Source organism: Delphinapterus leucas, chromosome 2 (genome assembly GCF_059928025.1).
Source record: "Delphinapterus leucas isolate spDelLeu-1000000601 "Yukka" chromosome 2, BTC_Dleu_Yukka2, whole genome shotgun sequence".
Classification (NCBI taxonomy): Eukaryota; Metazoa; Chordata; class Mammalia; order Artiodactyla; family Monodontidae; genus Delphinapterus; species Delphinapterus leucas.
Window position 1 is genome coordinate 68,932,006 of NC_143130.1, and position 18,296 is coordinate 68,950,301.

At 47.1% G+C, this 18,296-nt stretch overlaps 1 protein-coding gene across 3 annotated transcripts in view; it reads right to left on the reverse strand.

The window, feature by feature from the left end:
• PAQR5 (progestin and adipoQ receptor family member 5) overlaps positions 1-18,296 on the reverse strand; it is an 88,310-nt gene that overhangs the window by 43,240 nt on the left and 26,774 nt on the right. Inside the window, exon 1 of one of the 3 annotated variants that reach the window (XM_089907062.1) lies at positions 414-1,332. The exons of 1 other annotated variant lie outside the window; for it this stretch is intronic. In XM_089907062.1, coding sequence (XP_089763188.1) covers positions 414-428 — 15 coding nt within the window. In that variant the 5' untranslated portion in view covers positions 429-1,332. One more of the 3 variants, XM_089907061.1, reaches the window with a different exon arrangement.

An 18,296-nucleotide genomic window follows, 5' to 3' on the forward strand; every position in this document is an offset into this window, starting at 1 on the left:
CATCCCTGACTGCCTCCTCCCCCATGATGGAAGTGACCAATCCCTCTTCTGAACCCATCTGTCCCTCTCTGAGCACACACCCTAATCCACTTTGCAACGGAAGTGCTCCTGAACAATTTTAAATCTTCCCAACCAACACAGAGCCCCTTAAGGGCAGGATTTGTATGTGATTCTTCTCTGGGCCCCACACAGAGTCACACCTTGCACATAGTAGGCAGTCAATAAAAATGTCATGAGTGAATGAATCAAAAGATCACCGTGTCCCCGCTAATCACAGCCACTAGTTCTCTGTGAGTAGGACCAACCGGGGCAGTGCACCAGGAAGAGATGTCTACAGCCTTGTGAGAACAGAGGTGGGCCACCTGCCCAACAGCATTGTGGGAGCCTGGTCTCATTTCCAGTGTGTCTGTTACCTGCCGCATCCTCATCTCTGCCCTTCAACAGCTCCGCATCCTTCTGATTCTCCCCCGATGCCATCTTGCTGGCATCACCTAGCCGCGCAGGCTTTCAGGAAGAGGGTTTTGTGGTTTGTCTCCTCTTAACCTTCCATTCATGATGCTGAGATCATTTGGGATTTATTTTTCTGGGGAAAGTCGTAAGGGCCTGGCGGTCGGCTGGGTGGAAAGGAGATCTCCCCTCCCTCCCTGACATCCTCCAGATGAAACATCCATGAAACAACAGTTATTCTTGTTCAAAGAGGAAGGAAACATAACACAGAAACAAGGGTGTAATGAGATGACGTTTACTTTGCAAGGGAAGGAGGAGGTGCACCACTGGCACAGCTCACAAGCAGCATGACCTCGCCTAAGGCTTATTAAAAACGCAGATTATCAATGCATCCCCGGTGTGTTGGGGTAGCTGCCCTTGGGCACCCAGGCACAGGCGGATCAATAACTCTCTTCATCGCCTCAACACACACCTGGCCTGGGCCTCCTGCAAAGGATGAGAACCACAAAGCCACACTCTGAGGTGACTCTGCCCCTGGCCTGCTTTCAAGCACCCACAGGAGCGTCCTTAAAATGTCACTCAGACAAGGGCTGCTAGCTTCACCTCTGTAGCTTGAATCAGTAGTCTCAATAATGACTCTGCTTCGGGAAAAAATACAGATGTCACAGGGAAGGGCTACAACTTAAACGGTTTTAGGATCACTTCCGTTTCCAGGTTTGGTGTAGGTGAGGGAAACAGGAGGCTCGAATTCCCCAAAGGGAGTCTGGGAGGGGCTCCTTGAAGACAGTGGGTGTACACAGAGCAGACTGGTTGAGGACGTAGCAGTCGCCATGTTGCAGAGGCCAAGCCCTAGTCCCAGCCTGGAACTCAACCACCGGAACAACAGCACGTACCTGGGGCACCTGTTCTATGCTGAACAGCCTGGGGAGCTTCAGGCTCAGCATCTTGAAGCCGAGCTGGGAAGACTGGTGGGTGACAGCCGGTCCCTGTCACCAGGCCTCGCTCAAAGTTCTGACATGGCTCCGGATGCCTCTGGCCAGCCGGTGTCCGAGCTGCTTCACTGAAAGAATACAGCGTGAAGAACTCCAGTGAGTGTCAGCCTAACTCCAGCTGGATCAAGACTGTCAGACTGTTTACCTAAGGGACATACCCTTGCTTGTGATGGCAAAATAACCAGGCTTCCTTAAAAACAATAGTGAAACTCTCAGACTGCTGAGTCATTCACTCCGAGAGCGATAGAGGGAGGTACTTAAATCACAATAGGGCAATCATAAAATTACAGCAGCTGGAAAGGGCCATAGAGGTCACCCAATGCCCTCATGTTGCACAAGAGGATCAGAGGGGTGGAGTAACTTCCCCAAGGTCACACAGCTCGGGGAGAGCTGGGGCTGCTCCCTCTCCCTGCATCAGGTGCTACACCTGGACAGACAGTGTGATCCCGGGTCCGAGTCCATCAAGCGCTGTGCTCCAGATCACCCAAAGAGATGCAGCACTTCCACAAGGCTGACTGGAGCGTGGTTGCCCTAAGACACACCAAAGGACCAGACCAGGTAAATCCGAGGCACTCTGAATCAGAGCAACAGGGCTGCTTAAATGCAGGATTCAGACTGTTTAATAAGCTGTGAGTAATGTAAACTCGAGGAACCCAAAGCCCTCAGGGCAGGCCCAAGACACTGAAAAATACTAGCTGGGTTCCGCAAAGAAAGAGCAGAGCTAGGGGTTTACCATAGTCCGTGCCTCACCTACTCCCCAAATCTGCCACCTCCTCAGAGCCCCACGGGCGGGTTCTGTCCCTGCCTCCGAAGGCGCCAAGACCTTGCCTGTACCTCTCCTGCAGCACCATCCACATCTGCATGCAGGCAAAGCTACCCGCCTAGGCCTTGTCTCCCCTGCACCCCCATGCGCCCCAACTGGGGAGGACCCTCCTGAGATGGTTGGAAACGCAGGGTGTGTGCCTGGCTCATCCCAGGCCTTCAGCAAATGCTTATTTAATGATGCAGTGGTGTTCATCCTTTGAACTTAAAGTGATTTTTTGTTTTGGGGGTTTGTTTATACTTTTGCTTTTTATTATAGTTCTTTAGGTCCTATGCATTATTATCTGGAACTATGTAGCAAAATATAATATAGTTATGTTTCATCGTAAATATGCATCTTTATGGTGTAAGCAATTATTCATAATAGTCAAAAGGTGGAAATGAGAGGGATAGAGAAGGATAATTAAATAGTTTAGAAATCCCACTAGGGGATTAAAGACAGGGAGGAAGGGAGTTTGGGAGACTGTTGTAAACTAAGGACCACTCAAGAAAAGAATCCAGTAACCTAGCAACAGTCAGCACTACCTTGAAGGAAGACCAGGTGCGTCCGAGCACCAGACACACTCAAGCCACAAACCCTGATAGTTAATGGGGTCTGAATTTTGTTACAGGAAGTCAGGGAGTTAATGGTCCTCAAAGAGTAGCATCTCTGCATGTAACCAAGACAGGAATATAGGTGAAAGGGGAAAGAAACTGAGATGAATTACTATATTTAGTATATGTTACCACTCTTTTGCTAACATACATATGATTTAAATAGTGCCATGACAGTCCCGGTTAAACCATGTAGGGTCAAAGGAGGAACTAATGATGTAAGCCTTGACGTCTGCCCAAGAATGAGGAAGAAGGTGGTCTTCTCCCCTCCCTACTTTTGCTTTGATTATAAAAATGTATCCCTCTTTCTTCTCAGGGCTGTGCTCCGTTGCCTGCCCACTTGTCTCTCTCACAAGCATCTTATGCTAATAAACTCACCCTGTGCCCATTGCTTTGCCTCACGCTGAATTCTTTGTGCAATGAGACAAAAGAACCTGAGCTTCAGTAAGTCCTGACACCAGGTGAGCCGTTTCAATTAAAAGCCAGTGGGTTCGAGACCCCTCCTAAGTCAGAGCTCGTGGGTTCAGGTCCCAATCCGAGGCGAGGCTGGGTTACCATTCAAGAAGGAGTGCTTCAGAAACAACCCACGTGTCCACCAGCAGGTGAACAGAGAAACTAGCAAATAAGCAAAATGCAGTCTACACATACAATGGAATATTACTCAGTCTTCAAAAGGAATGAAGTTCTGATGCACGCTACAACATGGATGAAAACTTGAAAACATTATGCCAGGTGAAATAAGGCAGGCACAAAAGGCCAAATGTTGTGTGATTCCAGTTATGTGAGGGGCCTGGAATAGGCAAGTTCAAAGAGACAGAATAGAGGCTGGCGGGGGAGGGAGGAACGGGGGCTATTGTTTAAGGGGTACAGAGTTTCTGTTTGGGAGGATAAGAAGTTCTGGAAATGGGTAGTGGTGATGGTTGCTCACTACTGTAAACGTAAAATGCACTTAAAAATGATAAATTTTATGTTGTGTATATTTTACCACAATAAAAAATGTTAAAAAATATTTCTGAATGTGTTCATTGCAGCTCTATTTACAATAGCCCGGAGATGGAAACAACCTAAGTGTCCATCATCGGATGAATGGATAAAGAAGATGTGGCACATATATACAATGGAATATTACTCAGCCATAAAAAGAAAGGAAATTGAGCTATTTGTAATGAGGTGGATGGACCTAGAGTCTGTCATACAGAGTGAAGTAAGTCAGAAAGAGAAAGACAAATAACGTATGCTAACACATATATATGGAATTTAAGAAAAATAAAATGTCAGGAAGAACCTAGGGGTAAGACAGGAATAAAGACACAGACCTACTAGAGAATGGACTTGAGGATATGGGGAGGGGGAAGGGTAAGCTGTGACAAAGTGAGAGAGTGGCATGGACGTATACACACTACCAAACGTAAGGTAGATAGCTAGTGGGAAGCAGCCGCATAGCACAGGGAGATCAGCTCGGTGGTTTGTGACCACCTAGAGGGGTGGGATAGGGAGGGTGGGAGGGAGGGAGACCCAAGAGGGAAGAGATATGGGAACATAAGTATATGTATAACTGATTCACTTTGTTATAAAGCAGAAACTAACACACCATTGTAAAGCAATTATACTCTAATAAAGATGTAAAAAACATTTCTGAATGCAAAATAATATAGAAAATAATTTTTTTAAAGCACATGTACATTTTACCCAGGTTAAAAAATAAAAGTTGATACTTTGCAAACAAATGAACAACACTGATGTAAGTGGGCCTGGCACGCCTTGGTCCTCCTGGTTTTCTGATCTAAATCACCAAGACACTTTCACTCCCAGATGTACCACTAATTCACCTGGTGGCAGGATGAGAGGCAACGGTCTGGTACCAGGGGAGACTCAGGCACATCAGAAAAACCTCTAGCAATAGTGGGACCAAGGTTGGGTTTCCACGGACTTGCCCACCTTGGTCCCCTGGTTCTCCCTGGATTTCAATGTCATGGGCAAGAAAAAGGAAAGAAATGGTCCCTACTCTCACAGCACACACCATCCAGGAAGGATGACCCGACAAAACATACAAAAGGAGGGTAATACTTAGCAGCATACGATTCACACACTTCGTTCAACCAGTGTGTCCGGCATTTTTATCATGTGACGAATAAGGTTAAGGGCTCAGTGTAGAGCTGATAACACCCTGTGAGCTGCAGCAGCTGGAGGGAAAAGGAGAATTTAACTGAAATAAAACTTGCATAGGTTTGTGACACACAGAATGGAGGAAAATAGGTGTCCTCCATACCACGGTATTCCTATGTTGCACAGGAAAACATTTTTAAAAAGATGAAAAGACAGTCCTTGTCCCCAAGAAGTGTATAAAGGAAAAGATGAGACAGATATGCACCCAACTAACCAAGACAAGTCACCCTCGAAGGACAGGAACCCTCACCCACTCTGTGCCAAGCCTGTGCTGGTCACCTTGCCTGCCCACCTGGTCTCCTTCACCTTCACCACTCCGTCTCAGGAATTAAGGCAGAGCAGTTAAGGGCCTCGGGGCTAGATTCAAGCCATATGGGTTTAAAGACTGGTTTGCCATTTCCTGTGCAATTCCAGGCAAGGAACTTAACTCCTTGTGCCTTAGTTTCCCCATCTGTGAAATGGAAATAACAGCAGTTACTTTCTGCATAGCGTGGTGGTTATGACTAAAAGAGACAGCCTACGTGAAGGGCCTGCCATAAAGTAAAGATCCAACAAACGCTTGCTATTCTTAATCATTTTCAGATATGAAACTGATTTTATATTTTGCAGGCAGGAAAACCGAGGCGTTGGAAAGTTAGGGGGCTTGCCAAAGATGCTATCATTTGATTTCCGGTTTGCGTGGATGTCTGTGGAGGTTGGTTGGGGTGGGGATGGGGATGCTTCTGGAGTTGTGTTATTTGATCTGAGGACTACAGGCTACGTAGAGAGATTGGAGACTTCGAAACTGCATTCTGTGGGACCCTAAGTTACATTCCAGGGACCACTTTTGTGGGGGTGGACGTTGTACCAGTAACTAGGAGAAACAGAAAGGTTACTTCTACCCCTATTTCAACCAGAAGATGTCTTGGTTGAAATTTTTCTTAATTATAGTAAAAATATAATAACACAAGTCCTCTCTTTGAGAAAGAAAATATAAGAGGCATAAGTTTCCTTTTAAGAGAAGTAACTTTGATTAAGGGGAATTAAGTCCTAGCACAAAGCACTAGGACTTAATTTTTCTTTGCTACTGAGAAGAGATGAAAAATACAGTGTTCACTATGATGTTTATAAACTAGATGCTGAACAATGACCCTCTTTGCCGATTAATCAGGTTGAGACAAAACTCACAGGTAAGACCAAGCTTGATGTTGCTGTTTCAACAGGTGGAGATTTCTTGTGTGGTGCTTTTCCACCATTCAAAGAAATAAGGACTCTCCCATTAATACATTGTTATTTTGCATGTAAAATGTAAACTTTTATGTTTGTCAATACTGTGAAACATCCATGGATGATCATGGGCAGTGACTAAAGCATAGCTGATGATTTCTATGTTGTGCCCATTGTTAATCATTTCAGATTAACTGCACATAAAATGAACTCGCTGGTCTTTTTAGCCATCACAAGCTAAAGTTCTTAATTTCACCAACATTGTAAAAAACCAGAGTGTCATTTCCAGTATTTCAAACTGCAGCTTGGTTTGTTGTCTCTTTTCACAGAGGTCTTAGAAATAAGACTGAATAAAACAAAAGGCTTCAGAGAATTCTGAAATCAAAACACAATGTGAGGGACTTCCCTGGTGGTCCAGTGGCTAAGACTCCGTGCTCCCAATGCAGGGACCCCTGGTTCGATCCCTGGTCAGGGAACTAGGTCCCACATGCCACAACTAAGAGTTCGCATGCTGCAATGAAAAGATCCCACATGCCGCAACTAAGACCCAACACAGCCAAATACATAAATAAATATTTTTAAAAATGTACAATGTGAAGCTTTGCTGATATTTCAACAGTATATTGGTGTTCCATATAGGATTTCATTTAAAAGAGGATCCACAGCTTTAAAATATGTTTTAAAGCAGCTTTTAAAAAAAAAAAGGAAAATGGGCTGTTATACACTTTCAGGGACCTGCCAAGTTCTCATTTAGCCCTAAAAAAAAAAAAAAAAAGACAAATCACAACAACAAAACCACCACCAGGAGGTTTCAGGCTAGTCCTGGCAGATTTAACCAAGGGAAATTAACAAGAGGTGAAATTTGCACCTGACTTCTTATCTGTTTCAGGCTAGTGCTCTATCCATATTCCTGGACCCTCCCCCAGTAAACTTTAGCCTACACACTGTGTATCCCAGGCCTTAAAGGACATGGCCAGCAAAACTTATCACCTCCCGAATGAATATGTTTACATATTAGGTGGCTGAATATAAACTGATGGGCTGTTTCCCCAACGAGAGGGTCCAAAAATACATACAACTTCTAGGGATGCAAATGGCACACACTCTCTTTATCACATTAATTTATTAATTTAGTTAGACGTACCTATTTAGAATCCCTTACCATATCCAACATAGTATTAATTTAATTTTATTTATTTATTTTAATAAATTTATTTATTTTAGCTGCGTTGGGTCTTCGTTGCTGTGCGCAGGCTTTTTCTAGTTGCGGTGAGCGGGGGTTACTCTTCATTGTGGTATGAGGGCTTCTCATTGCAGTGGCTTCTCTTGTTGCGGAGCTCGGGCTCTAGGCGCGCGGGCTTCAGTAGTTGTGGCTCGTGGACTCTAGAGCACAGGCTTAGTAGTTGTGGAGCGTGGGCTTAGTTGCTCTGCGGCATGTGGGATCTTCCCGGAGCAGGGCTCGAACCCGTGTCCCCTGCATTGGCAGGCAGATTCTTAACCACCGTACCACCAGGGAAATCCCAGTATTAATTTTAAAATATTGTTTTTCCACTCCTAGTTCATAGAAATGTGTGTTCACAATCTTTGCATGCATCTTTGACAACAGTATCTTCATAACACAGCCACTTTTTGGAGTCACCTAACACAGTTTAAGTAACATATTCTCGGGCTTCCCTGGTGGGGCAGTGGTTGAGAGTCTGCCTGCCGATGCAGGGGACACGGGTTCGTGCCCCGGTCCGCGAAGATCCCACATGCTGCGGAGCGGCTGCACCCGTGAGCTATGGCCGCTGAGCCTGCGCGTCCGGAGCCTGTTGCCCCGCAACGGGAGAGGCCACAACAGTGAGAGGCCCGAGTACCGCAAAAAAAAAAAAAAAAAAAAAAAAAAATCTCATTTCCATCTAAGTTATTCGAAAGCTACACTTTTTGAAGCTGTGTTTAATGCTATTGCTAAAAATGTACCCCAAGTCACAAGTATTCATTTGCTATTATGACACTGTAGGCAATTTGCTTTCAAACACTTCACACAGTGTGATGTGAAAATGTTAGTTTTAACCCATACCCCTGGGGTGGTGGTTCATTAGCATTTGAAAGACAAACCTTAAGTTCACATTCCAGAGGCCACGACTTTGGTTCAGTTGGAGTTATTTTTGATCAACACTAGAGGGTTTACTAATTAGCCAGATGGATGCTGTCTCATTGGAGAAATGAGTGGAATGAGAGAAATGTACACTGATGACAAGTGTTGCCCAGGCACCCTCCCTCCTGCATGAGCAGAGGGTGCCCCAAAGTGGCTCCCCCTCTGAATGAGCCCAGATGAGCCTTATCAGGAGGATTCTGGGCTTGAACCCATAAGAAGTTCAGCTGACGCATGCCACCAGACAGCTGTCACATCAGCTCACATGAACTTTCAAGAAAGGTGCTTAAGAGCCCCTAAGAGGGTAGGTTGCAAGGACTTCTGCCAACAAAACAGGTCATCTTAATGTTTTCGTGCCCGCTTGCTGGAAAATATTTGTATGGGGGGAGGGGGCACGGAGGTGGGACTCAGCCTGAGACTCCCACTGTGCTGCGCCACCTGCCGGTCAGGTTGGGGGTCCTCTAGCCCTCATGGACCTCGAAGTACTGATAGTGCCTGAGACTGTATTTCCAGGAACTTCACATGTGCTCGGCTGGAAGTCACACCACCACTTTGTGTACCACTAAGACCGAAAAAAAACTGTCGCCAATTATAATCATGAGACAGTACTGACTGGAAATGAATCCTGATTTCAGAGCTGTTTTAATGTTTAAAAAAAAATGTGCACGTAGTAATTGATGAAATACAGTGAGGGTAAACGAGTGATTGGCTCGGGTCAGTCTGCATAGCTACTCTCTCCAGACCCACTACTCTGGTTTTTACAGAGATCATTAAAAGCTCCTTTACAACAAAACCAGTACTTGCAAATGGAAGACCAGATTCCTGGGAATAAATCTCAATCTGTATTACATTTTTTGTCCTTCTCTCTTTTTAAATTGATTGTGTATGTCAGGTGTCTTCTGAAAGGATCCCAAACAAGCATTGACGGTGAGAGTTTCAGGTGACCGTGACTTCCTTCAAGCAGCCCATACAGCCCATTGTTCAACATACAGGAACAGAGTGACCCTAAATAGGAAGAACCCTGGATGGACCCAGCTCCCTCTTTTCTGAAAAATGTTATGTTGGAAAACATAAAATTCCTTGCTGGGCATACATAGCAAAGGCAAAGAATGCTGTTTGGAAGGGAATCTCTCCATTGCTTGCTTTTAGAAAACTACAAGCATGAGATCAGGAAGCTCCTGAGAAGCCATCTCGTTCAAATTACCAACAGATGCGTGGATGTCACCGAGGGCATTTCAGACAAGAGGTCATACATTTGACCCAAAGAAGTGAGGTTACCAGCAGGAGTTCAGGTTCCGTGAGAAACCAGTGGGGAGTAAGTGGAGAGGGGACCAGAGTCACCTTTTGCCCCTACTCATTGGTCCGTCCTAGGCTGGGCGGGCCCCAGAGCTGTCTGAACGCTGACTGGTCCTGATAAGGCCCCAGCTTCCTGGATGTGGCAGGAGGCTGCTAGCTAAGGGGCAGCTGCTGGTGAGGCTCGGGGTCTGAGTCACACTTCAGACCCTCTGCCTCCTCCAGGCCTGTCGAGATGTCCTTCATGGTAAACAGAAAACAGCCCTGAGCCCAGGAGGTGACCGGGCAGAGTTTCCATCCCATCCCTGTACCAGAGGACCACCAAAGGTCCTCAATACCACAGAGGACTAACGTGCCCTTGGGGAAAAGGGTGGGAGGCAGAGCCTAGAAGCAGCCCCCACGCCACCTTCAGACGTGAAAATTAAGATCTTTTGAGTATCAAAGGACACTATCGAGAAACCAATAAGAGCCCATCGACAGACGAATGGATAAAGAAGATGTGGTACATAAATGCAATGGAATATTGCTCAGCCATGAAAAGGAACGAAACTGGGTCATTTGTACAGACGTGGTTGGACCTAGAGACTCTCATACAGAGTGAAGTAGGTCAGAAAGAGAAAAACAAATACCGTACGCTAACACATACATATGGAATCTAAAAAAAAAAATGGTACCCATGAACCTAGTTTCAGGGCAGGAATAAAGATGTAGACACAGAGAATGGACTTGAGGACATGGGGTGGGAGGGCGAAGCTGGGGCGAAGTGAGAGTAGCATCGACATATATACACTACCGAATGTAAAATAGTTGGCTGGCGGGAAGCAGCTGCATAGCACAGGGAGACCAGCTCGGTGCTTTGAGATGACCTAGAGGGGTGGGATAGGGAGAATGGGAGGGAGATGCAAGAGGGAGGGGATATGCGGACATGTGTATGCATATGGCTGATTCACTTTGTTGTACAACAGAAACTAACACAGTATTGTGAAGCAATTATACTCCAGTAAAGATCTATTAAAGAAAAAAAAGAGAGAAAAACAAATATCATATATTAACACATATATGTGGAATCTAGAAAAATGGTACAGATGAACCGGTTTGCAAGGCAGAAATAGAGACACAGATGTAGAGAACAAACGTATGGACACCAAGGGGGCAAAGCAGTGTTGGGGTGGTGGTGGGGGGATGAATTGGGAGATTGGGATTGACATGTATACACTAATATGTACAAAATGGATAACTAATAAGAAAAAATATATTGACAGATAAAAAAAAGAAAGTAATAAGACAGCCCACAGAGTGGGAGAAAATATTTGCAAACCACATATCTGATAAGAGATTAATATCCAGAATATATAAAGAGCTCCTACAGCTCAACAACAACAAAAATCAAACAACCCAGTTCAAAATGACTTGAATAGACCTTTCTCCAAAGAAAATATACAAATGGCCCATAAGTACACAAGAAGATGCTCAGCACCACTAGTCATTAGGAAAATGCAAATCAAAACCAAAATGAGGTACCACTTCATACCCATTAGGTTGGCTATTACAAAAAAGAAAGAAAGAAAGAAAGAAAAGAACAAGTGTGGATGAGGATATGGAGAAATTGGAACCATAGTGCATTGCTGATGGCATTATCAAACGGTGTAACTGCTGTGGAAAACAGTATGGTAGTTCTTCAACTGGTTAAACATAGAATTACCATATGATCCAGCAATTCCACTCCTCAGTATATATGCAAAAGAATAGAAAGCAGGGACCAAACAGATGTTTGCACACCCATGTTCACAGCAGCATTAGTTACAATAGTCAAAAGGTAGAGACGATCTAAGTGTCCATCAACAGATGAATGGATAAGCAAGACATGGTATATACATACAATGGAATATTATTCAGCCTCAGAATGGAGTGAAATTCTGACACATGCTACAACATGGATGAACCTTGAAACCATGCTAAGTAAAATAAGCCAGACACCAAAGGACAAATATTGTATGGTTTCACTTATATCTGGTACAAAGTCAAATCCATAGAGAGAGAAAGTAGAATGGTAGTTGCCAGAGGCTAGGGGGAGGAAGGAATGGGGATTAATTGTTTAATGAGTACAAGAGTTCCTGTTTGGGATGATGAAAAAGTTCTGGAAATGGATAGTGGTGATGGTTGCACAACACTGTGAAAGCACTTTGTGTCACTGAATTGTACACTTAAAAATAGTTAAGGGCTTCCCTGGTGGCGCAGCGGTTGAGAGTCCGCCTGCTCATGCAGGGGACGCAGGTTCGTGCCCAGGTCCGGGAAGATCCCACATGCCGCGGAGTGGCTGCGCCCGTGAGCCATGGCCGCTGAGCCTGCGCGTCCGGAGCCTGTGCTCCGCAGCGGGAGAGGCCACAACAGTGAGAGGCTCGCACACCACAAAGAAAAAACAACCAAAAAAAGTTAAAATGTTAAAGTTTATCTTGTGTATATTTTACTGCAATAAAAAGAAGTATATTTTTAAAAAAGCATTGTGAGTTTTATAGTCTGCTCCATAACCTAGCTATGTTTGTATTAGTATAAAATTTTATTTTCTCCAAATCTTCCAGAAAAAGTATAAATCATAAATGTACATATTGTCTTAGTCCCTACACGTTGCTATAAAAAAATACCATTACCTGGGTAGCTTATAAACAACGAATATTTATTCCTCACAGTTCTAGAGGCTGGAAGTTCAAGACCAGTGTACCAGCATGGCTGGGCTCTGGTGAAGGCCCTCTTCCAGGTTGCAGACTGCCAACTTCGTGCTGTGTCCTCACATGGCAGAAGGGGCAAGGGGGCTCTCTTGGGCCTCTTTTATAAGGGCACTAAACCCATTCATGAAGGCTCTGCCTAATTACCTCCCAAATGCCCCACCTCCTAATACCAACACACTAGCGTTAGGATTCTAACATATGAATTCTGAGGGGATGTAAATATTCAGACCATAGCATGCATACACACACATATACATAGAGAGCAATTATACACAACTTACTGCTGCAAAATCCCTCCTTCTTTGAGAAGCACAGACTAGTACAACCACCCTTAATCCTATTCTATTGATAAAGACCCCAGATAGGAAATGACTTGTCTGAGGTCACTCAGCGTCGGCTTGGCAAGGTCAGGATGAAACGAGGTCTGTAATGAACAGTGGGAACATATACATAGATGGACAACAGGATTTGAAAGATCAGCAGTCCCAGTGCCAGTTCCGAAACCCACCACAGGGAGAGAAGAACCAAATCCCAGGAGAGTGAGCGCGTCTCTCCTTAGCTGGATGACTTGTACCTGAACTCCAGCCTGCCCACAGCCAGGGTCACATGCCCACCTCAGCAAAATACACACAACTTCCAGATAGCTTGCTGGTAATTAAAACCACGATTACCGGGTCTGTTAATGTAGTGTTTTCCAAACTGAAGGTCACAACCTGTCAGTAGATTGTAAAATCAATTTCGTGGATCATGACTAGCATTTAAAAATAGAATAGTTTGGGGCTTCCCTGGTGGCACAGTGGTTGAGAGTCCGCCTGCCGATGCAGGGGACGCGGGTTCGTGCCCCGGTCTGGGAGGATCCCACATGCCGCGGAGCGGCTGGGCCCGTGAGCCATGGCTGCTGAGCCTGCGCATCTGGAGCCTGTGCTCCACAACGGGAGAGGCCACAACAGTGAGAGGCCCGCGTACTGCAAAAAAAAAAAAAAAAAAATAGAATAGTTTGCAAAATAAAAGAACAGAAAATATCAGCGTATTGCATACAGTACAGATAAGTATCATCTTGTAATATTTCTGTTATGTATGTTATGTATATTTGTGGTATTACATATGATCATATGTGTGTACTGGGTTGTAACATAAAAGGTATTTCTTTTTTTTTCTAATTATTTTTTCCAGCTTCATTGAGGTATAATTAACAATTAAAAATTATATATATTTAAGGTGTAGAACTTGATTCGCTCTACATATTCATCATGAAATAATCACCACAATAAAGCTAATTAACATGTCCATCACCTCACAGTTACCATATATTTTTTTATGATGTAAACACGAGATCTCCCCTCTTAGCAAATTTCAAGTGTACAATACTGTATTGTTAACTACAGTCTCAGTATTGCACAGTAGATATCCAGAATTTATTCATCTTGCATAACTGAACATTTGTAGCCCTTGACAAACACATCCTCATGTCTTCTCTCCACCGCCCAGCCCAGCCCCAAAGGTATTTCTTCTTGAAGGTCACAGTCAAAACAGTTTCTAATGTCACAAGTCACCTGTACTGATTTTGGGGAGCTATGGCTTTTTTTCATCTAGAGTCACACACATCGTGACATGTCCATGGAGTTTAGAGGGGACCAAGGCTGCCAGGTATCTAGACAGAAGAACGGCTGGACCAGAAGCGCCCCCCCCTTTTTTTTTTTGGTACGGGGGCCTTTCACTGTTGTGGCCTCTCCCGTTGCGGAGCACAGGCTCCGGACGCGCAAGCTCAGCGGTCATGGCTCACGGGCCCAGCCGCTCCGCGGCATGCGGGATCTTCCCGGACCGGGGCACGAACCCTGTGTCCCCTGCATCGGCAGGCGGACTCTCAACCACTGCGCCACCAGGGAAGCCCACCCTCCTTGATATACTGTAACAAGACCCCTGGCCGGCCTGAGCTTGATGGATGTTTGGGAGGCTGCGCCCCAGCTCCTCAGAGGATCCGCCCCCTCCCTCCGCAGGCCAGGACTGGCTCCACGCCGTGCGAAACAGTTGGACCCTCTGGGTGTGTCTACCAGTCAGTGAATGAGGGCCGTGTTCTTTCCATAAAGCTGTTCCTGCCCCCGCCGCCCCACCCTGGAAACTGGGCTGGGCAGGGCACCCCCTCAGGAGGTGTGCTCCCCAGAGGAGCCGGCTCTGCAGCCTCTGACGTGGGAACACCTACACACACAGCCCCACCCCACGGGCGCAGGGAGCAGGGAGTGTGCAGCTCACGCAGACCCGGCTCTCCCCGGGGCCCGCGGGGGAAGGCCACCGGGACCCAGCAGGGCACTGCTAGTACCGCTACCTCTGTGGGCCCCCCAGAGTGAGCACAGGCTGGGGCGGGGCCGCTCCGACCCCAGGCCCTGAAACTCCTGGGGTCTTTCCACACTGTCTAGGCTTCAGGCACGTCCCGGAGCCTCCAGCATCGCACAGCAGGGCTCCTCCAGGAAGGAGCCTTCCCCAGACCGCGCCGCCCACCCCCTCTCGCTCCTTTCCCTGACCACCTCTAGACGAAGTGAGGGAGTGGCAATCACAGGCTCTGGGCTCAGGCAGACCTGGGCTCCAGTCCCCGCGTCTCCGTCCACTAGCTGGCGCCCCGGGGCATGTTGCCTAACCTCAGTGTGCGGGTCCCCTCCCTCACTCGTGAGCTGCGGGAGGAGTGAAGGAAGCAACGTGTGTGGGCTCTTTGCATAGAGCCAGGCCTGCAGCAGACACCTCAGTAACTGGTAATTATTTTAACTAGCCCGGTTGTATATTGTTCTCTGATTCTTTTTTTTTTTTTTTGCGGTACGCGGGCCTCTCACTGTTGTGGCCTCTCCCGTTGTGGAGCACAGGCTCCAGATGCGCAGGCTCAGCAGCCATGGCTCACGGGCCCAGCCGCTCCGCGGCATGTGGGATCTTCCCGGACCGGGGCACGAACTCGTGTCCCCTGCATCGGCAGGCAGACTCTCAACCACTGCGCCACCAGGGAAGCCCTCTCTTTTAGGTGGGCTAAAATTTAGGCAGCCACAATTTAGATTCCTTGAAGACAGGGCCTGGATCTGTTTTTAATATAAAAGAAGAGACCCAGTAATAGCATGTTGAAGCATGTTGCCTGTTCTACTCTGAGGTGGTCCATTGGGAATTCCCTGGAAGTCTAGAGGTTAGGACTTGGTGTCTTCACTGTGCCCGGGTTCAATCCCTGGTCGGGGAACCAATATCCTGCAAGTCACGTGGCGCAGCCCAAAAACAAACCAAAAGAAGAGGTCCATTCATTCATGTGTCCATCCATTTATCCATGAAATGAGGCTGCTAGGTGCTGAGAGCTGGGATGCAGGGTGTAACCACAAGCTGCGCCTTGTGGGAGGCACACACAGAACAAGGGAGGCACACAAACCAGTGACCCAGTGGGTTAGATGCTACGTGGATAATGGAAACAGTTCTGTGGAAGCATCTGGGGGAGGGTGGGGTGCTGTCAGGCTTGAGGGAGGAGAAGGTTAGGGTCAGCTTTACAGAGGAGGTGACGTTTGTTTAGGGCATAAGAGGTCAGAGAGGATCCGTCAGTTTGGAGTGGGCACAGCTGGCAGGAGGAACAGCGCGTGCAAAGGCCCAGAGGCATGTTACAGGAACAGCAAGTCACTGCTTTGGGCTCCATCAGCGGAGTGGGAGGTGTGTGTCCTCTTCTGCCTAACTGGGGGCAGAGTTCGGCGGGTGCCAGTAGGAGGGACCCCAGGGTTGCCATCGGGGCTGGGGGCGAGGGGTGGGGGAAGGTCAGCTTCACTAGGGAGGTGTTTTTGATCTGTTTTCCCATACTTGCTTGCTCACCCATTTTCCCACAGCAGGCAGCTGCTTGGGTGGGAGGGGAAGGGACAGGTGGGGGAAGCAGGGGGGCATTCTCTGGGGGCATCTCCTTCCCTGCTCCCTGGAGACCTCCGCTCACTCCTGCTAAGGATTCAAACATCCCACCACCCAGAGCTGTGCTTGTCCTCAACGTTCCCCTTTCTAAAACTGGACTTACTGGGACATCTATTCTCCCTCCCCTCCGTGCAGCCACCAAGATTTGCCTGGGTCTCCGTTGCTTGCCCCCTGCCCTCTCCCTGTCGTCAACTGCACCCAAAGCATTTTCCCTGGAAGCCCCAGACCCGGCCCATAAGCAAGCATTGACACAGGCTATAGTGAGTCTCCAAAGCATTCAAGCCCCTGCCCCAGGCGCTGGGGAGACTCAGCCTTCTAGACTTCTTAGCCTTCTCTGAGGGCCTCAGAGAACTTACAAGTCTGATGGAGAGGTGAGAGGGACAGGAAACTGTCCATGACCAGGGATAGGGAGCTCCAAGGAGTCCAGAGAGGTGAGAAGACCTGCGTACAGGGCTGGGTAGAGACAATGCAAAGGAGGGGCATAGTGGGAGGAGAGTGTGGAAAGCAGACTTAAATGGCATGACACTGCTGCGACGGATACATGACAGTATGCACTTGTGAAGGCCCGTAGAATATACAACACAAAGAGTGAACCCTAACATAAGTTAACAGTCATGTGTCAATATGGTTCATCACTTGTAACAGATGTCCCACACTAACTCAAGATATTAATAATAGGAGAAACTGTGGGGGAAGGGAAGGGGCACTGGGAACTCTTTACTTTCTGCACAGTTTTTCTAAAAACCTAAAACTGCACTTAAAAAAAAAAGTCTATTAAGGAAAAAAAAAAACCTAGGCCAATATTAAAAAATCAAGGGACCTCACGTAAAAATCTGGACTCCAGTTTCTCTTGACAAACCTAAAGATCTACAGCCCTGGGTCAAATTCGCCCATGGCAGCAGCTGGCTGTCCCGTCCCGTGGGGAAAGCGAGGGAAGCCTCTGAGGTTCTCGGTAGCCCCCATGTGCCAACCAGGCCTGGCCAGGAACTCTGAGTTTGGAGACCTAGTGATAAGGGTCAGGTTTCAGTTGATCACAGGGGTCTCAGAGGGTCATGTCCCAAGGGTTGGGAAATGGTGACACCCATGAAGGGAGGGAGGAAGACCAGGGCAGTTTTCAGTCAAGTTGGATTCGCACAGATTGCAATTTTAAAATGTGACCACGTTTTGGAGGAGAAGTTGAGGCTACATATCAATTTAGGAGGCAGAGACAGGTGACTTGCAAAGCACTTGAGGTTTCTCAAGGAGAGAAGCCACAGACAGAGGAGCCCAAGGAATGAGAAGAGGGTTCCTAGGACTGATGGGGCAAAACTAACAAAGTTGGGATGGGGAGGTGGGGCAGGGGCGGTGATATAAAGGATTCGCCCAGTACCTCAGTTACCCTGGCAAGGCAAGGGTAGGAAAAGAGATGACTGGGGCTTATGGAGGATGGAGCTTGGGGCCAGCTCTTGTCGGGCAATATTGGGGAACCAGCCAGGTGAGAGGCAGCGAAGCAGGGAGTGGCTCCTGGTGGGCAGGGTGCTCATCCAATTTGCTTGGGTTAAAGTAGTCCCTGGAGCTGGAAGCAGAAATGGAGAGTGAACGGGAAGATGCTTGGTTATTTACTCATTCACTCAGCATACATTTACTGAATACCCACTCTGTGTCCAAGGCTATGGTAGGATGTGGGGCTGGAGAAACGAATATGATGATTCCACCCCTTAAGAGCTCACATTTTAGGAGCTCGACACTGACAACTGACACAAAGTACATCTGATGGTCAAACTGTAGTTAGAACCAGATACTTCCAGGGGAACACAAAGAGACGTCACATTAGGGAGTCAGGAAAAACCTCTTGAAGAAACGAAGCTTGAGCTAAGCCTTGAAGAACAAACAGGAGGGCTTCCCTGGTGGCGCAGTGGTTAAGAATCCGCCTGCCAACGTAGGGGACACAGGTTCGAGCCCTGGTCTGGGAAGATCCCACATGCCATGGAGCCACTAAGCCCATGTGCCACAACTACTGAGCCT